General features: G+C 46.9%; 5 protein-coding genes across 5 annotated transcripts; 3 read left to right on the forward strand and 2 right to left on the reverse strand.

The window, feature by feature from the left end:
- Window positions 1-990: 990 nt before the first annotated feature.
- BDW43DRAFT_320619 (uncharacterized protein) lies at window positions 991-3116 on the reverse strand (the record flags this gene model as incomplete). The annotated part of the gene is made up of 4 exons (XM_032049111.1): window positions 991-1704; window positions 1749-2150; window positions 2204-2614; window positions 3105-3116. 4 exons carry the CDS (start codon window positions 3114-3116, stop codon window positions 991-993), a joined length of 1539 nt encoding a protein of 512 aa, XP_031898667.1.
- A 1000-nt stretch (window positions 3117-4116) lies between these two features.
- On the forward strand, window positions 4117-4632 carry BDW43DRAFT_312749 (uncharacterized protein; the record flags this gene model as incomplete). The annotated part of the gene is made up of 5 exons (XM_032047423.1): window positions 4117-4167; window positions 4220-4276; window positions 4335-4350; window positions 4411-4515; window positions 4574-4632. 5 exons carry the CDS (start codon window positions 4117-4119, stop codon window positions 4630-4632), a joined length of 288 nt encoding a protein of 95 aa, XP_031898668.1.
- A 1409-nt stretch (window positions 4633-6041) lies between these two features.
- BDW43DRAFT_312750 (uncharacterized protein) lies at window positions 6042-7881 on the forward strand (the record flags this gene model as incomplete). The annotated part of the gene is made up of 5 exons (XM_032047424.1): window positions 6042-6076; window positions 6152-6183; window positions 6241-6314; window positions 6392-7530; window positions 7698-7881. The coding sequence occupies 5 exons, from the start codon at window positions 6042-6044 to the stop codon at window positions 7879-7881; spliced, it is 1464 nt and encodes a 487-aa protein (XP_031898669.1).
- Window positions 7882-11808: 3927 nt separating this feature from the next.
- BDW43DRAFT_320622 (putative DUF221 domain protein) lies at window positions 11809-15557 on the reverse strand (the record flags this gene model as incomplete). Its single annotated transcript, XM_032049112.1, has 3 exons — window positions 15361-15557; window positions 12870-15301; window positions 11809-12818 (listed from the first exon to the last, which is right to left on the reverse strand). Exons 1-3 carry the CDS (start codon window positions 15525-15527, stop codon window positions 11809-11811), a joined length of 3609 nt encoding a protein of 1202 aa, XP_031898670.1. The 5' UTR covers window positions 15528-15557.
- A 918-nt stretch (window positions 15558-16475) lies between these two features.
- BDW43DRAFT_281755 (MCM DNA helicase complex subunit MCM4) lies at window positions 16476-19947 on the forward strand. Its single transcript, XM_032042551.1, has 5 exons — window positions 16476-16836; window positions 16893-17768; window positions 17828-17899; window positions 17954-19146; window positions 19199-19947. The coding sequence occupies exons 1-5, from the start codon at window positions 16581-16583 to the stop codon at window positions 19784-19786; spliced, it is 2985 nt and encodes a 994-aa protein (XP_031898671.1). The 5' UTR covers window positions 16476-16580; the 3' UTR covers window positions 19787-19947.
- The last annotated feature ends 199 nt before the right edge of the window (window positions 19948-20146 follow it).

Below are 20146 nucleotides of genomic sequence, written 5' to 3' on the forward strand. Positions count from 1 at the left end.
GAGAGGAGATTATCGAAATCTAGCTCTTGCGACTATGCCGAGCCGTAGGATATCAGACGGCGAAGCGATACGAAGACTGCTGAGACTAGGTCCTGGGGGGGAACAGCATGTTTGTCAAGTTAAATGAAGTTATGCCCGGTTAAGGTAAGACGGGAGATAGAACAAATCAAATCAGAAAAGGTCTTGCACGTAGGGATCCAACACATAACCAGATGTTTGTGGTAGCCTCTCATGTTCACTGCACCCAGATGGTAGGCGGCTAGTGGGTGAAGCCTAGCTAACTACCTTGAGTTGTTACTTCCTTCTCTTTGTTCTGCACTGGCTCTTGCGAGGTACAGGTCTAGGTAATTTCATACCACTGTATTCAGGTTTCATGCAAGAAATTCGTGAATAAGCCTCTTCGTTGGCCACCTAATGACAGTTAGAGCAAAATTATAGATTTATGTTACGTATTCACATGTCTTTTTCTTGAACACAAGTCCGCTGTTTCAGTTGGATGCCGCATATTCAAACTCTAGGAATGTACACTTGAACAGAGCCCATGACACCCGAGTCCTGACAGAGGGAATGATGAGAAAGGTTGGAGCTTTCCTAGCCTTGAAGAGAGGTCTTAGTGATAATCTTGACGAGCCCAGGTTTGATCAGAGGACCTGTAGACAGTCCTGCTTGTATCTCGGTGTCCGAGGACGGACAATAAACAGATGCACTCAATGCGGAACCCGCCCGATTCTTCCGGACCTATGTTGCAAGGAGATAGGCATGTATTCGAGAGATAAAATAATGTCCAAACAAGGTTGTGAGTTTTCGTTCTATTAAGAGTATACTCACAGTCGAAGCTATTTCCCTGGTATATTGGTAGAATGAGCGTCGAGAATCTCAGCAAGCCGAATTAGACTATGTTCAGTATAGCTTACGAGGGCAGGCAAACATGAAACTCAAGCTAACTTCCAAAAGGATGAACGCGCCGGCATGCCACTGCTTGTAGCTTTTTCATAGCCAGCTCCACCGCGTCATGTCCTCATTAATTTGCAAAAGATAGGCAAACTTGACGAGCTCGACTGCTGTGTAGAAAACTATATAGTCATGTATAAGCTCCGGGTCACGGAGGCCGCCAGATGAGGTTTGGAAATGCACCGCCAGCCATTCTTTGGATAAATGAAGTCGCGCAATCATTGCGGATACCCAATGGATCGGGATATCCAAGTCAAAATGATCGATGTACTTTTGATGGATGCGCTCTCCCACTATCTTTACGTGGTTTTCTCGGTCACTCGAGGACATCTCTGAGACTTTGCTCAACGAGCGGCGTGGCCAGTATAGATTAGTGAATGTCTCGCCCATAATAATGCAGATAGTGATATCCGTAAAACCAGGCTTACCTGGTGGTAGTTCTGTTATATCAGGGGTAAGATCATTACCATCAACATTGGTTGGGAGTTGTGTGTCGAACGTTCCCAGTTGTATTTGGGTATCTATCCCCTGATCTTCCGAGGATAGCATGTCCAAGATACAGATATGCCACCACAATCGACGACGGATCTCAGTGTCGAAAGGTGATAATCCGAATTTTTGCCCATCACGGTGAACACCCTGCCCTTGTGCAACACGGATGACAACAGCAGATGCGGCCCAGGTAAGCCGTGTGTCGCCGCCAACGCGAAAGCACAGGAGAAACAGCACCGCAGCTTGAAGGAAACAAATAAACTTTAAGACCCAATAAGATTGGCCCGCCCTAAGGCCTGGTCCACGGCAAACTTGTAATCGTGGAAAGCTGTGTTATAGTCTTGACCAAGCAACGATGGACACTGTTCCGGCTTCACACTGGCCACGGCAGCAAAACAAACGGATAACAACGGAGCCTCACGAGGGTAGTCCAAAGTGACACCAGAAGTTGCGTTCTGTACTATCTGGGCCAGAGTGGGTTTGTAGAGAATGGCGACCAATGGCGCGACATTGTCCTGATATATGCGCCAAAGCGCCTCGACTTGAGTTGGTTGGAGATAATGCCGACGAAAAGTGCCAAAGGACCAGTTGGGGCTGTAAATTCCAAATAAACCCGACTGCGGCAAGCCAAAGGGGCCCGCGTTGATATTAGAAGGGTAGGAGTCCTCATCCGAAGAGCTCTCTACCAAATCTTGAAGTTCTTCGACCTGCGCGACGGTCCATTAGGCAATAGTGGGATGAATGTGTGAGCAAATCATACTTGGTTTCCTAGCGCTACAGAAGCTTCCCCATCAACATACCGGCTCTTTCCTTCCTTAACCGTTAGCTTTCCTAATGGAATTTCTTGGGCTATGGGGCGAGGCGTTTGGTATGTATGGTGCCTATCAAGCTCGCTGTGCGCCGAAGGCGTCACGGAGTCATCGATAGCTGGACGCGCAGACCGTAGGTGCTCGATTTCCTCCTCTAGCTGCCTCAAGCGCTTGAGCAGCTCCCTAACCGGGGGTCGGTTCAGTTTACGTGGCGCCCGTTTCGGTTCTGGAAAATGGCATGAGATACCGGCCTTCATGCAGGCACCACAGGGGTGCGTCTTATCGCATTTCACTTTCCTCTGATTGCACCGAGAGCAGCTCCGTTTCTTCAACGCGGGCTGTTTGGAGGAAGAAGGAGTCTCCTGTGATAAGATCGGTATCTCATGAAGCATAGCACATAAATTCTTGTGATATCAGATATACTCGAATGTAATATCAATGGCCAATGTAGGCCAATATAGTTCAAGTTGATTGTTAATTGCAGAGGTTAATGGAGTATGGGTCCAACTACTCCTCTCAAGCCCGATCGTGGCAAGATTACCAATGTATAACCAAACGATATCCAAGAATTCATGTAGAAATGCTATTTCTTCGAAGTATTTATCGGATTGAATATCCTCCTTTTTCAGCCATGTAATTTAATACTTTACGCATGTTGCTTACGGCCTCTTGCCCCCATTCTCCCAGCTTAACGGGAACCATGTCCAGAGTCATACAGGCGTTCGTCAACCCTGATGAATATCGAGGTAAATGCTTGTCTCTAGCAGGTGATGAACTTTCATTTGAAGAGATGGCCAGAACCTTCAAGGCGAAGACGGGGCGCGACGTTCCCCTGACGTTTGGGTTCCTTGCCCGTTTGCTCATGTGGTTTATGAAGGATTTGGGATATATGTTCCGGTGGTTCTATGATTCGGGATATGGAGCTGATATTTCGGCTTTGCGGAAGGTTCGAGCTGGCTTGAAGGATTTCACCTCCTGGCTGGAGACGGAGAGTGGCTTTATGGACAAATGAGGTTTCCTGGTGGGTTTGTCGCAGTTCTTCTGGTAGAATGGACAGGACTTGGAGTGGTTTGTGAACTTTATGTACAACTCTATAAGATAAATTAATATTTCTATATCATCTTTCTAATATATTATCATATGTATACATCATCAGCTACTCCAATACAATATATCTCCACTAAGCCTAGATGAAGAGGAGAAATCTATGTTAATCCATCAATAAGCTTCTAACACTCCCTACCTATTGACTTAATAGACTCAGAATAGTAAAAGGCGAGCACATATTGTACGTTATCTATCGCGATCACATAGATTATATTATTATAAGAGACATGATTTTCTGTAAATTGATTATTGCTTACCAGCAACCCATGATAGTATAGCCCTGAGAGGAAAGATTCGAGAATAACTCTGCATCATTACCGAACACATACACTATAATCCTTGCTGACTTTTATCCCCTTGGGAAACAAGGCTGAGCGACTTTAAGTCCATTCAATCATCGCATATCTTCCCTAGCTGCACTGATCATGTGTCGTGAGGATTACAAACGAAATAGCCAGAGACGAAGAGTCAGATTTTGAGATATCCTTTCTCCATAAGCTTATGCTTCCGTAGCCTTCAATGCATAGTGAGCTGAATACCCATATATGCAGGGTGAGATGTGAACGGCTGCAGTTTGGCCCCAACCTGTCAGCAAGCGACCATGTTAACATAGACATGGTGTATTTCTGCCGTAGAAAATCTCTATAAAGAGGAAAAGTCTGCCCTTTCAAATCAAAATATAATACAAGCTCAGAGATCAACTCCATTCAGACAAAAACATCCACCTTCCAATTCTTCTAACGCTCCGTTCGCCAAGATGCCCAGCAACAAGCTCTACAACGAGATCATGGAAGGGAGCGACCCAGCCGTAAGGAACCAGTACCTCAACCTTTATAATTCATTGTGCTAATTACTTCAAGGACGTTACCTACTCCCTGGAGACAGTTAAGGGTCTGGTGCAGGAATTCAAGACCATGGTATGTCAATTGCATTCCCGTAACACAGTGCTGAACTGTAAACTGACATTGTATCCAGGACGTGGACAACGATGGTAAGGACCGATATAGGTTTAAACACTCATATAGAATCAGACATTGACTGTACGATGCAGGATTGGTCGACTTGACCGTCCTTAAAGAGTCCTACGGCAAGGAAGGCGCCAAGGCATTCGAGGAGTTCTTCGATGCAAACCTCGACCAGAAGGTTTCTTTCACCGGTTAGTATCCATAGAGCTTATATGCCCTTGTATTCCGGTTATCTGACTAGATTATTAGAGTTCACCCTTGCGTTTCTCTTCGTTCAGCGCGCCGCCGGGTACCCCAACAAGGTTTGATAGGGCTGTATAGCACCATGAATGATAGTTTAGGATTGGCTATCATATCAATGTCATATAGAACGCAAATCCGTGATTATCCTATAGCTGTTTTCCTTTCATCTTGAATTTTTCTTGGTTATGGATCTTCTATTGAGTTAGCATCAGAATTGCTTGTTTTTGCATTAAGAACTTGGCCATTGAGATCGCTCATCTCCTTTTTACCCAGTAGTATTGTCGGTGTGTAGTATGCTTTAAAGTAGGTCAATATATTCAAGCCTTTCTTTTCTTTTTTCTTTAGAACACCATTTGGTTGCGATATTGCCTTCCCTTTAATCTCGTAATAGTAAACTCAACACTGTGCCTCTGTTTCTACTGAATGTTCATATGACTCTGTTTTATTGGCGATGATTTCTTTAACAACAGTAACTTGGTACATATAATATGGGCCTGCATTCCTTAAGCAACGGCAAGTCACGGTTATTTCATGTCAGAATTCCTTGGTTGATGAGTTCGACAGAAGCTATTTTCAGCTCTTCAGGTTACACTACCTGTGTTGCTCAATGTTAACCTGGCTTTCGTTGCATTGGCGCAATTTAACCGATACACGCTGATCCAAAGCCTTCCAAAAGACTTCAAAATTATCTTAATACAGACAGGAATAAAAGTCTATGCCTTGCTCAGTATGATTGCCCTCTTATCTTGTGATATTGATCATATCATATAACAGGTGCTAGGATAGTTTTCTTAAGCTTTCATTGGGCTACTAAGTTTGAAATGTGGAGAACGATACCTTTGAACCCTAGGATGCCACAGAATCAGTTCTTCATCGTCGTCACTTCTGATATAACATATGGAATGCCTCCCACTATACTGCTGTTACTCAAGAAACAAAGTGTAGTATTTAGCTTTTACTTCAAAAAAAAAAAAAAAAAAAAAACCATAACAGTTACTTCTGCTCGTGTCTTCGCCGGCCAAGTCATGATATCTACGACCCCATATAATACCACCTCAAGTGTCTGGAACATCCGTGTGGTTCCGTCGGTATCTCTTTTGATTCTACCACGGCTGTTCAGGGTGAAAGAGGTCTTCGAATTAGGAGACCGTACCGCGATGCTCCACCGTTCGAGAGCCATAGCTTTGATTGGACTTATTGAAGCCATGATCTCGATATACGTACCACCATTGCGAGGTATACGGATCATTCATTCCCCACCTCAATCACACGTATCGATGAAATTTCCACGGATGACCGACATTCGACTCAGTCATGAAACACATAAACTGTGTTTGGCTTATCCCTCCCTCAACCGCCCTTCTGCGTCTCTTCGTGGAGCATAAGGCTACTCAATTTTTCTTGACTCCTGATCATACATGGGAGCTCTTTCTCGACAAGCAAGGCTCATACTCATTCAGAACAATAATCAGACATGTCTTCTGATACATTGGATCAGGTCTTCAACAAGTATGTATAAGGGGGCTCAAAGATTGGGCCGGTCCGGTCTACCAGGGGCTAACTACTGCCTCGCGCGTTTTATAGGATCGACGACCTATCCGAAGTCTTCAAAAAAAGTGGGTTCTTCTGCGCATGTATAAAATCATAAGTCAGTCTTAACCAAGCCGGTCCAGGGCTTTCAAACGCGATCGCGATTCAATCGGTGTCCTCTGATCAGACCACCAAAGGACGCGAAAAAGTTTATCAGGTACGTTCGTTCCATCCTTCGAGAATGCGTGTGTGCTTTAGTCTACCTCGTTAACCCGCGTTGATTACCGAGTACAGATGACAGATTTTCTTGAGCTTCAACTTCAAAACTTAGGAGCAAAAGTGCAACGGTATTCGCTGGGAGATGAACCGGATACAAAACCGGTTCTCAAGCTACCAGATGTCATTATCGGCAAATACCCACCGACGCCTGCCGCCAACAAGAAAACCATCCTTATATACGGCCATTACGACGTTCAACCAGAAGGCCCGGGGTGGGATCAATCAGCCTGGGAGCTCACAGAGAAAAACGGGAAGTTATATGGGCGCGGTTCAACTGATGACAAGGGACCCGTCCTCGCCTGGCTGAATGCCCTTGAGGCCTATAAGGAGGCGGGGGTTGATATTCCAGTCAACCTCATGTTCTGCTTTGAAGGAATGGAAGAGACCGGCTCTATTGGGTTTTCCGACTTTGCGCAGAAAAACAAAGCGTTGTTTGAAAATATTGACGCAGTGTGCATCTCCGACAACTACTGGCTTACCACCAGGAAGCCATGTCTGACTTATGGTCTTCGAGGCATCAACTATTTCACCATTACTATCGCCCAAAAACCCCTGCAGGGACTGCAGCCGCCTGTGCCGCTTCACAGTGGCATATACGGAGGAACGGTCCACGAGCCCATGACCGAACTAATAATCATGCTGTCTAAGCTTGCCGACGTCGACGGAAACATACTGATCCCCGGAATCAACGAAATGGTGGATACTGTTACAAAGGAGGAGGAGGAGCGTTACAAAAAGATTGATTTCAAAATGGATGAGTTTAAGCAAACTATTCGCAGCGAGGCAGCAATCTACACTGAAGCCAGGGACACTCTCATGCACCGAATGAGATACCCCTCCCTCACCATTCATGGCATTAACGGCGCGGATCCCAGTGAGAACCAGACAACAGCCATTTACCCCAAGGTGACCGGGAAGTTCTCTATCAGAACGGTGCCAAGCATGGACATTAAGAAGGTCGGGGACCTGGTGGTGCAGTATTTAGAGCAGGAGTTTGAGAAATTGGGCACTAAGAATACTTGTGAAGTGAAAGCGTTTGGTGAATCTGCACCATGGTGGCTTGGAAATACGAATGACGCAAATTTCACGGCAGGAACTGCAGCGACAAGAAGAGTATACAATACAGAACCAGATCTGACTCGCGAGGGTGGAAGGTTAGTTTTCTTGTACCCTGCGTATTTCCTTTTTTTTTTTTTTTTTTTTTTTTTCTTTTCTTTTTTTTTTTTTTTTTTTTTTTTTTTTTTTTTTTTGTGACTTTTCTTTTCAATCTCAGTATGTTTCTGCGCTCAGTATAGTTACACTGACAACTACACTACAATAGTATCGGCGTTACGCTGGATCTAAAGAATGCCTTGAAGCCCAATACGAGTATCATGTTGCTTCCGGTGGGCCAGTCTGATGATGGTGCTCATGGCCCGAATGAGAAACTGAGCAGGAAGAATTATATCGACGGCAGCAAATTGTTGGGTGCTTACTGGTATTATATTGCCCATCCCCAGGTTTAAATCTCCTAGTCAAATGTATTCTTCTTTCTTCTTGTGAACTGCTTCTTGCGGTATCCTCATGTCCTATGCGTCATATTCCACGAGAAGGAGTCGATGAATAATCTGTTGGATTGAATGGTTTACTATAATAGCAACTTTCATTTTATAAAAGGTATGACTGGACATGACAGTAGATTCCAGCTGAATCAATCATGAGTTACAAGTAGTGGATGTATGTTATCAATAAAAAGCTACAATATATTACTCAATTCCAGGTAGTAGCCGTAGTCATAACAGCGAATCTAATAGTAAAATGTACCTTTCTCCTGACATATAGACAGTGAGTCTTCCATGTTTTTCTATTTTGACCGTATTCTTCCAAATGCTCCGGAGCCTTGATGACCGGCCGTTGATGAAGCATAAATCACGGCTTTGGAGAACTAGGTATATCTTTATGAAAGTCATGAGATCTGTACCTTATATGAGAAAATTAGACTAGGTTTTTAGCCGTTTGAGGAAAGCTTGGTTAAGTTATCCAGAAAATCGGGCGTCAGGTGGTACCGGGTATCGAGAGGTGATCAGCTACGGCATGGAAATCTCTACGGCTCAGACCTAACATATGCACCAAGCATGAAGTGGCCTATGGTGGATTTATCTGAGTTTCCTACAGTAGCTTTCCCATATGTTCGTAAAGTTCGATAATTTATATCATAACAGAAAGATACTGTTTGCTGTGGCCAGTATCAATATATGATACACCAATTTGGCTATCTTTTCGTTTTAAGTCTCTGTTTTATTCTGGAACGAATGTGGTGAGTATTTTGGTGGTGCTGTCATAAGTGACTGTATAGGAGAAGTATCACCAGATGCAGAACCCAGTATAACAGAATATGGAAAGACTTTGTCAGAGTTTTTTTCGGTACATGCATCTAGACCTTGCCATGACCCGCGGGTGACCTTCGCTTTTGAAAACAACTATAAAACCAGGAACATTATATATTTTTACGTACTTTTTATAGCCTTAATTGGATATATTATATAGACTCATACACAGATTATGTGAACGCGAGCGAGTGATCTGAAGACTGCGGGTCGGGTTGAGGGTCATGGCGAGGCCTCGGAGCAACACAGCATTAAAAGGACTTTTCCCACACGTCATCATGGTTTGAACAGAATAGTATTTCCAATCTTCTAGACCACTCTGAGGAACATTTGTATTATCCAACTATGCCTATAAATACTTGAGTTCTCCTCAGAAGAAGGCTTACTATTCTGCTCAGCCGCAAATCGCTCAGACTGTCAAGTAGCTGAGAACATCTATCTAGTAAGCTATTACATTCAATAGTAATAACGGATCCTGCAGAATACTAAACATGAGTAGAGCGCCTAGAGGGTCTGCCAGAAAAGCCTCAACGCGCTCAAATGTTAACAATTATACGGCAAGCTAAGAGCTTCTTAGGGAGAATGATGAAATTAAGCATGTTTAGACTCTACAGAGATGTGGCCTGTACAAGGCGGACTATCTACCATATAATAACTTAGCTTGTGGCCTGGTGACCCTCAAGTCCTCGAGCCCTTAGGCATCGGTTTCTCTTCTGCTTAATTGCCGAGAATTCAGCCCTTTAGGTATTTAGCTTGTATTTTGATAGCGCAAAATACTGGTTGGAATTTCTGGTATCTAGAAATGCCACTAGGAGGACAGTTAGACGTTCATGAATGAGAAATCCTATTAGCTGTTATCTATACCTATGCTCTAATGTAAGTCATATTACCCGGCCACTCTGTGCCATTCTCTGATGAACCGGCCATATTGGACCATTAGTACGATTTTCTGTCATCCGAGCTAGAATGTACCAATAAAGTATAGCCACGCCATCCGGTGCCACCGCCTCTTCCAAATGCAAGAACCCATTCTCTATATTTCCATCTCACCCCAAGTTCACTTTTCATTTCCAGTATACAGACACTACCAATTTTTTGTTGAATAAATTGAGTTGCAAGCTTAGACCTTCAGCCGACGTTGATTTTTGATCGAGTAGGGGCAAGTTGTTCTGGAGACTGAAAGTCTGCACAGGAGATTTGGCTTTGTCGTTTCTACCACTGCCTGTGTAAAAAAGAGTCGGTTTGGTTTTCCAGTTGATGAAGGACTGAGAAATACTGCGCGATCAACTAAATTGGGCCTATAAACTTTATCTATGATGCGTTGATATTAATTGAAGCCTGCAATCTAGCGGTAGTCGAACGGAGCGGGACCAATAAAATCGGATTCATATACTCCATAATCAAAAAGAGTCTATACTAAATGCGGACAAATATGGCTGATTAAGGTTTGTTATCAAAGCTTAGTTTATCGTTGTAGTGGACTGACCCCACACTATCACCAACATCTTGGCTCCGAGAATATCGGTCCGATATAGTAGGACTTCATACTAAAGGAAAAGGAGGGTCAGACTAACCCACCTTTGTTGGCCTTATGCTATGTGTAGTTTCCTTGGTGAGAAACCTAGAAATACCCCGTGCATCCCTTAACGCAGCAACAGTAGCTTCCTGACATAGCATATGTGCATATGCCTTCAGCGATTGCAGGACCAACTTCTGATCCGGAGCGTAGGTTTGCTCTGATGGTTTCTGCTAGGTCGAAAGGCATTGCGCGATAAAGTCGCTGGCAACGCCGTACCGGCCTTGTTGTAATAAGAGATCTGCGTACTCAGCCGCAGCGGGGAAGAAATCCGAGGGAAGGCCTGGAGCTTCTCGTCATAGATTGCTGCTTCCGCTTTTCCAAGACAAAATAGGGCCAACTAGACAGCGCCAGCGCCGGTGTGGTCTACATCGATATCAGTGTCCACCAGCTCGACGGATGTAAATTATCTTGGGCAAGGGCATCAGTTACAGTCAATGTAAGGATACTCTTCTATCTACAGATGCGCTTTGTAGAGGGCGAGAGTCCAGTAAAATCCAGCCAACTCGGATAACGACACCAAATCAGAGGATAGTGACGGTCAAGGCTACTAATTAGGCCCGATGATGTCGAAAAGGGGTTTTGCGAAGTCCCGAAAATAGCCTGCCGAGACGCCTTTGATTCGATTCGACCAGTAGATAAAGCAGTTTCTGAGGGCCGTAGGATGATCGGAAAGGCCTTTATCCGATACCTGAAGAGGAAGTCGAGCTCGATGTCGAATACTTGCAGATAAGATGAGTCAATACAAAGTTGTAGCTGAGGACAGGTCAACCGGGAGGGGAAGGGTTACGGGTTACAGAGTGGGGTTTAGAGGGCTTTAGGCGAGCTTCAGGTGAAGGGTGGTACGTACTTGATTTTACGGATGTAGTCCTTATATAGTGGAAGGTACAGGTCCTGGGAGGAAATATTATTCGTACATTAGATATGACATGCATACATATCGTAATGTGGTTTTTGTATGCTCTACTTTTGGCTACTATTTATTTGTTGTGACTAGGGTTTCTTCAAGGAAGAGTGAAGATTGGCTCACTCTATTTTCGGTGAAAGAAAAAAAATAAAAGAGCAGTACGATCTACTGGATATACAGCGGCAGATGGAATGGAATCGAGTGCCGATACCCGATACCCTCTCATATCATATCTGCAATGAGAAATAGAACCCATTGTGTATTGTGAGTTGTAAGAAGAGACAAACCCAGGAGCCACGCCATTTCCCCCCCCACCTTATCAGCATAGCCTGTGTACATTGGAAAAGTAGACTCGGGTTATAAAGTTCTATTTGTTCAATTCATAGTCTCTAACCTTGAAGAGAAGACAGGTATATACATCCACTTGGACCTTCCTACCTCATTGTCAAATATGTATACGGTTCCCTCGCGTCCAACGCCAACCCATGCTGAAGAAAACAAAGGGCTAAATCAGAATTCATCATCTAAAGTCGTAGCTAACCACAATGTTTGTGGTCAATATGTTAAAATTCAAAGACAGTACTCATAACTGGATGAGATCCACTTCCGAAAAGTCCGGCGGACTGCGACTGAAGATGGTGCGACACTTGCCATCCAGCGCTTGGTATTCGTTACTAATCCATATGTGCTTGCTGAACCGCTGAGTCCGATACACTTCATCATCGCTGACACCGAGATCATCCCGAGGAATCCAGATCACAGGACGTTTCGCTCGCAGAGCGTCGTGTTGAAAGGCTCGCTGAACTAGCTGGTCACGTTCTTCGGGCGTGAGATCTTCCAGCTCATCATGGATACCGGCAAACAGTGATGGGCCCACCTGGTTTGTGGGAGGGCCTTGCGCTTCGGAATCCTCCACGATTTGCTCATGGATACGCTGCACCGTGGGAACCGAGCTGTCAGAATTGGCCCCAAAATACTTCGACCGCCCTCTTGAAGACCTGTCAGCCCAAGACTGACGCTTAGGCCCGAGACTAGGCCTCCTTGCCTGGGGTTCGGTGCGTCGCTCCATGCTCGCCTCGATATCTTTTAGCTCAATATCTTGAGCAGCCCGATCCGTGGGGCGATCCCGTTGTTCGTCCTGATCAGGAAGTTCATGTTCATCAGAGTTCAACTCATCATCTTGGAGCAGGCCTAGTCGGGCACGTTGAGCACGCTCAAACTCTTCATCCCGACGGACCGCGTCGTCCTCCAGAGTAATCGGGAGGTAACGGATCAGGGGGCCAAAAGCATCATTTAGCAGAATTTGGTATCCGACAGTGAGGACAAGAACAACAATCATGCAAATCGCCTGGCCCTTGCAGGCAACTGTGCCCTGCACGTCACGGACCAAAAAAAATAAACCGATTAAGCTGACTTCCATAAAGTAGACGCCCGTGAACAACTGGTTGATCGCCTTGGGGAAGAGCAGCCCACCAGTGTCAAAGCGAAATTTGGTGACGTATAGAGTGTTGTATCGGTAGACAAACCAAAACAAGCCGAACGTGATCACATTGAACACCAAAATGAGAGGGGAAATAACACAGTAAATTAATCCTACAAATGTCAGTACTATATCTTTCATTTAATGGCAAGGCGAAGACATACCTATCGACGCTAGGGTGGTATAGACCGGAAAGAAAGTTCCCCATTGCATCTGGTTCAGGTTCGTAGTCCGTGCCCATTTTCTTCTGGCCGTCGTGTCGAGCAGAGGCCCAAGGATAAACCAGCTCGCTAAGTTCACGACCTGTACCAAAGCACCGGCACTCACCGACATGGCTTGAAGAATCATATACGAGAAGAAGTAGTTGCTGGAAAGAGGAATGTTCTCCGCAAGCAGCTCGGGCCAACTTGTGACATTCGTGACATTGTTGATGATGGTGGAGAAACTGGACGAAATCGCTACGACCAGAAATAGTTGAACGAATAGGAAGGCGAAATAGTAATTCTGAACTGTGAGCTCGACAGCCATACCAGTGTGAACTCCCTGGGTCCGACAGAGGAACCGGAGAATCAAGGGCAGTATGGCCATTAGAATGGCTAGAAATAGGGCAGGCAGAATACCCTGCACAGCAGAGACAAACCATTCCGGTAGTTTGGAAATCCATTTGAGCCATGTAAACGCTTCTTCCAAGTAAGATAGCTGAGACAGTAAACCTGTAAACGCCACGGGGAAAGCCCATCCAATAACCATACCAATGACAATGGCCAGGATACCAAAGGTTCGCAGGTAGCGCTCCCACCAGCGGATTGACATATTGTCCCAAATCACGTCATCCGGAGAAATTTCTACTATGCGAGGTGCCATTTGTTTGGGAACATGATGGCTGACTGACTGACAAGCCATGTGCGCAGCCACCTGGTGGTTGAATTGGATGAAGGCAGAATTCATCAAGGGGAACTTCTCAGGGTGTTGCTGATCCACTTCGATTTCCAAGTTCAAACGTGCCACTTCTTTCCGACAGTAATCGATGGTGTCTACTTTCTTGCCGATAAGCGGGAGCGAGGGCATCCAGCTGAGACCAAAGATTGGCAGTCGCATGGTATCGCGAACTTTTGGTTTGACATATTTCTTCCAAAGAGGCTCTCCAAAGTCCTCATTGTCGAATTCTTCATTATACGCGACCGGATATTCCTCGCCTTGTAATTGTTCACCCTCGGTTCGGGCTCTTCGTTTGTCCCTCTTGCCCTTCTCTTTCTCAATCGGTGCCTCGTTCCTGTCCCCATCCATGGAGCTGCTTTCACGTCTCGTTAAAGGAAGCTCATCAGGTTCGCTATTTTTGCTCGTCTTTGAATTATTCGATCGTTGAGTCTTCCAGAAAGGTCTTTTGGGTTTTGAGCCGCCGGCGGCACCCGTAATGTTCGAAGTAGTACCGTCCGTACGCGCTTGTGAACAGTCAGCTACGCCCATGCTACCAGTCTCCGACCGAGGGTAATCCATTGAGCGAAGCCCTGGACTGGCTTTATCCAGACGAGCGGCTTCTCGGGCCCCACCAGAGACTTCTGGAACAAAACCGCCCGACCGAGTCAATTTTCCATCAATTCCATCCTCAACCTTTTTGAAGCCCCCAAGAACGGACTTCCCAAGCTTGCCCACACCGTGGCCAACCACCTCTGCGGCCTCCAGGGCGGGATCAAAGGGATTCAGCCTTTTACGCTTCTCCGGCCCAGATTTTTGCTTCGACAAGCCATCCTGATGTAAAACCTGCGCAAGTGTATGTGCTTGGTGTGGATCACCAGAACTGATACCAGCATCCATAGCCATTAGCGTAGCTTTTCTGTCAGTAGCTTCCTTCTCCAGTTTCCCAGTCGCACTGGCTTTGACTCCAGACTTCTTCGCCTCGGCTTTTGCTTGTTTCAACTGGGCCTTCTTGCATTTGATAATCAGTTCTGTCTGCGCAGCCTCCAGCGTCAATGCTAATGCATCTCGCAGTTTCACTTTTTCGTTGAGGTCATCAAAATTGCGGTTGATCCAGATGTTGCGAACACCACCGGGGAAAACATCAAAGAGTGAATCGAGAGCTTCAACAGTGAGCCATCGTTCTGGTATCGCTGTCACCAGGACTGTCGTCGCAGACGCTCGTAGACGATGTTGTGGAGACGTCAAGTAGGCCTGTCGCAGACGGATATAGTTTCTCAATTCATCGTAAAACACGGCGCATACATAGAAAATGGTGATAATGGCCATGATTAAATGACCCCAGTATCGGCTGGTGTTCTCCGGAGTGACATTGCTCCAGGCCAGCTGGTCCAGACCAGTGACATTCCACTGGCTGCTAGAGTCAGTTCCGTTCCTTAAATTCTGGTCTTTACCGCCGACTTTGTTCAACGGCAACAGAACTGGTAAGATGATACATCCTAGGGGCACAAAGATCTTGAGAAGCATGCGCAGGTACCGCAAAAAGAAGTATGCATCCAGGCCACATTTCTGGATGAACTCGGCGCTAGAGGTACGGAAAACAGGAATGATCCATCGAAAGAGTCCAGGGGGGGATGGTTCGGTGCGCTCCCTATCCGGTACCAGGTAGGTTCTTGGTTGACTAACGATATTCAGTCAGCAATGCGCTAATCCATGGCAGTTTCTGTCTGTCGCACTCACTAGATGCGGGTGAGCTTCGATTTGAGAAGCAAAAAGAGTAAGACTTGCACGGCGAAAATGACGACGGCAGTGGCTAAAGAAGCAAGGAATGTATTGATTAAAATTCCCTCGCTCTTGTGACCAGTACCACCAGCACGTTCCAGGGCTTTTCCCAGATCTTCAGCCATCGCTATAAATAATGAAGTTCATGCAGTCGCTTGCCCGACGGGGAAAAAATTAAAAAAAAATAAAAAAAAGAAAAGAAAAAAGGAGGAGAGCAAAGAAGACAAAGGTAAAAGACGATGGACGAGGTAGAACACCTTTGAACAGAGCAGATTTAAGAAAGGTAGCGACGAGATGCCCCGACTCATTCAAGTTTGATCGGATGGTGTTGATGACAAGACAATACTGCAGCTTCCAAGTCACGAAGGGCAAAGCTGGGGTTGCATTGTGTTTTGACGCGGTTGTGATGTAGGCGGATGAGGTCAGAGCGGCGTCCAAGAACAAAAAGCAGAGAAAGAAAAGAAGTTATCTGGAGAACCAGAGTATATATAAAGGCATGACAGTAGCGGCGTTGACCGTGTAAGTGAATTAGCCACTCACCGTCCAGCTCGCTGTCAAGTCAGCGCCACGATTTGTAGGAAAAGCGCTGGGGTTGGGCAGATCTCTTTCCAAATGACATCAAGGGCCAGCGCCTGCTGAAACTAGGATGTTGTTTCAACCGTCAACATTCCCCTGAATTTTAATTAATCGAAGGGTTAGGCCACAGAATTATGGGGGGATGCCCCCTCTGATCCTTCCCCGGTCTAGCGCCAGCGTTAAGAACAATGCGCAAAGTGATTTTGGTCCTAATTTATCTCTGGGAGTCCTTTTGAGTCTCTTGTTCGCTCTTCTTACGTTTTTTCTTGGAATCTGCACGATGTAGATCCTTCCGCATTAGGGATGCTCCACCATCCCTGATTCGGTAAAGAAGCAGCCCTAAGGGGTGTTCGCCGTTGATTGGTCAGTGTCCTTGACCCTGATCTCATGAACCGATAGAAGCCTCAGGCTAAGAATCACGTGGGACCACTTAACGCGTGGGACGCGTCGGTACGCGATTGAGAGCCTCAGGTACCACAATGCAGAAACCTCAGCAACGCATCCCGTGCTTTTCACCCAACAATCATCTCCACCAACTTTTGTCGTCGGTCCGGACCCCTCCATCTAATAGCGTCAATTTTATCTATTAGGACCGACTCAAAATGTCTTCTCCGGGTTCATCGCGCCGTAGTCGCACTCCTAGAGCAGAGACGACACCACGCGCTTCTCGTCGTCTAAGGGGTGAAGGCCCCGTACCGTCGTCGTCGCCGATGTTTTTTCAGTCTTCCCCCGCAAAAGACAATAACACCAGCGCTGAGACACCAGATATCAGAATGGATGAGCCCAGCTCTCCTATCAGGGCATCCTCCACCATGGAGGGTGAAACCACACCTCGGGCAAACCGTCCCAATGTCAGAGGTATGGCGAGCTTTTACACCTCTTAGATATTTTTACAGATTACTTACATATGGCAGACTCTTCCCCAATCCGATACATGTCAAGCTCTAGCCCCACTCGCGCTCGCAGTCTCCAGCCAGGACGATCCGATATCCCTAGTAGTAGCAGTGGTCTTTTTGTGTCTCCTCGCCCTGCCGCAGGCGGTCATCGCAACGTTGCATCCCGTCGCAATGATCTTCGTTCGAGTGGTTTTGGATCTACGCCTAGTCGGCGCCGGAGAGATTTTGTTGATGCCAATGGCATGCCATCCGCCGATGGAGAGCCACAGTCAGATGCAACTTTCTCGAACATCCATCCCGACACTTCCGAGGCGGACGCATTGGGTGGTGGCTCTACCCGTGTCATTTGGGGTACCAACATATCTATTATGGACTCTATGTCCGCGTTCAAGAATTTCCTCTACAACTTTGCAACCAAATATCGTTTGTGGGCGGAGGGTGCCACGGAAGATGAGACCCGCAGAATGGGAGATGCCGCAGAAGAGAAAGAGTACATCAACATGCTTAACACGATGCGTCAATTGGGTGTGACTAGCTTGAGTCTAGATGTGAAGAATCTCAAGGCCTACCCCTTGACGCAGAAGTTGTGGCATCAACTTCACGCATACCCCCAGGAGATCATCCCTCTGATGGATCAATCTATCAAGGATGTGATGGTTGATCTTGCGACCAAGGAAGTGCAGCGCCTAGGAGTTCAGAACCAGCGGAACCAATCTAACTTGAGAGGTTTGAGTTCTGCGCCTGCCGTCCCAAGTTCGGACGCTATGAGCGAGACTGGCCGGATGCCACAGACCGAAATTCCGGACCTCGTCAGTGAAGTTGAGGCAAAGATCTTCAAGGTTCTACCATTCGGTCTCGATTCCAGCGTGAATATGAGAGACCTTGATCCAGCTGGTATGCCGACGACCCACGCTCCTCGGTTTCACTGACTCTGTTGCTTACATTCGCTCTAGATATGGACAAGTTGGTGAGCGTCAAGGGTCTCGTCATTCGCGCGACACCCATTATTCCGGACATGAAAGAAGGTAGGCTCAGGGTACATGTAATCTTCTGGATAACGTTCGCTAAACGGCATCTAGCATTCTTCCGCTGTCAGGTGTGCAACCACGATGTACAGGTCGATATCGATCGTGGTAAGATCGCAGAACCCACAATCTGCCCACGCAATGCCTGCAAGCAAAGAAACTCCATGGAGATTGTCCACAACCGCTGTATATTTGCCGACAAGCAGGTCATCAAGCTGCAAGAAACACCGGACAGTGTTCCCGACGGCCAAACTCCTCACTCAGTTTCACTTTGCGTGTACGATGAGATGGTGGATGTTTGCAAAGCAGGTGATAGAGTTGAAGTGACCGGCATTTTTCGGTGCAACCCCGTGCGCGTGAATCCCCGACAACGTACCCAGAAGGCGCTATTCAAAACTTATGTCGATGTATTGCACGTCCAAAAGACTGATCGCCGGAAACTGGGCGTTGACGTAACAACGATTGAGCAAGAGCTGTCAGAGCAGGCTGCTGGAGATGTCGAGCAGACCCGGAAGATTACGGTTGAGGAAGAGGAGAAAATTAAGCGAACTGCCTCCCGGCCGGACGTGTATCAACTGCTTTCTCGGTCTCTCGCTCCTAGCGTCTATGAGATGGACGATGTCAAGAAGGGTATCCTCCTTCAGATGTTTGGAGGTACTAACAAAACTTTCCAGAAGGGCGGTAACCCGCGCTACCGTGGTGACATTAATGTGCTCCTTTGCGGCGACCCCTCGACTTCGAAATCCCAGCTGCTTCGATATGTGCATAAGATTGCGCCTCGAGGTGTATATACTAGTGGGAAAGGCTCTTCCGCTGTTGGTCTTACAGCCTATGTGACTAGAGACCCCGACACACGCCAGATGGTTCTAGAATCCGGTGCCCTTGTGCTTTCGGATGGTGGCATTTGCTGTATTGACGAGTTCGACAAGATGAACGAATCCACACGGTCCGTTTTGCACGAAGTCATGGAGCAGCAGACTGTGTCGATCGCGAAGGCCGGTATCATTACTACGCTGAATGCTCGAACCAGTATTCTTGCCTCGGCAAACCCTATTGGCAGTCGATACAACCCCAATTTACCTGTTCCTCAGAACATTGACTTGCCACCCACCTTACTGTCGCGTTTCGATTTGGTATATCTGGTCTTGGATCGTGTGGATGAGCAAGAAGATCGTCGGTTGGCCAAGCATCTGGTGAACATGTATTTGGAGGACAAGCCGGAAAATGCAAGCGACGAGGAAATCTTGGTAAGTAGTGAGAGACAACATACTACTCGGACATTTTGCTAATCACCCACAGCCCGTTGAGTTCCTGACGGCCTATATTACTTACGCCAAGACGAAGGTTCATCCCGTTATCACACCGGCTGCTGGCAGAGCCCTCTCGGATGCATACGTGAACATGCGTAAGCTTGGCGATGACATCCGCTCTTCTGACCGAAGAATCACGGCGACCACTCGTCAGCTGGAGTCCATGATCCGACTGTCAGAGGCCCACGCACGTATGCGATTGTCGACGGAGGTGACCGCGGACGACGTCGAAGAGGCAGTGCGTTTGATTCGGTCTGCCATCAAACAGGCGGCTACAGACTCCCGAACTGGGCTGATTGATATGGGTCTTCTCACGGAAGGCACCAGTGCGAGCGAGAGGCGCCAGCGGGGCGCTCTGAAGCGCGCTGTGCTCGCGGTGATCGACGAGCTGAGCGGCGGAGGTGCCACCCCTCGCTGGGGTGACGTGTATCGTGCCCTGAGTGAACAGAGTAGCGGCGAGGTGGATGGCGGCCAATTCACCGAAGCAGTTCGCACGCTGGAGACCGAAGGGTACGTGAATATTCTGGGTGAGGGAGCACGACGGAGCATCCGGCGTGTTGGAGGCCGCCTTCTGTAACCGGATGATGATTATGATGCCACGGAACATGTAAACGGAAAGGAAGCGAGCTATGCATCGTCAGTATATGAGTCAATTGCATAGCTTCGACGGGTTATCTAGGGATGGTCGGGTGTCCGGTGTTGGTCTATGTATCGTATCCATGAAGCTCTTGTATTCATTTTAATAGAATTAATCCCAGACAAGAGTCTACCAACAGACGAAAACCCCTTCTAACAATACGCCCCCTGATCCAAAGCCAAATCCACCGCTTCAGGCCATGATGTTTCTTGATCGCATCCTTCCCCACCTGCCCGCTATCCACAAGAATCCCAACCCGCAGCGACAACTCCAGCAACTCGGTCACCCAAAACCAACACC

Source organism: Aspergillus alliaceus (genome assembly GCF_009176365.1).
Source record: "Aspergillus alliaceus strain CBS 536.65 unplaced genomic scaffold BDW43scaffold_32, whole genome shotgun sequence".
Classification (NCBI taxonomy): Eukaryota; Fungi; Ascomycota; class Eurotiomycetes; order Eurotiales; family Aspergillaceae; genus Aspergillus; species Aspergillus alliaceus.

Bases quoted from the DNA above. Each gene is read 5' to 3' on its own strand.
- BDW43DRAFT_281755 (XM_032042551.1), top strand. From the start codon at position 16,581: ATGTCTTCTCCGGGTTCATCGCGCCGTAGTCGCACTCCTAGAGCAGAG. The intron at 17,900-17,953 runs GTAGGCTCAGGG...AACGGCATCTAG, and splicing joins TATTCCGGACATGAAAGAAG to CATTCTTCCGCTGTCAGGTG. The intron at 19,147-19,198 runs GTAAGTAGTGAG...AATCACCCACAG, and splicing joins CAAGCGACGAGGAAATCTTG to CCCGTTGAGTTCCTGACGGC.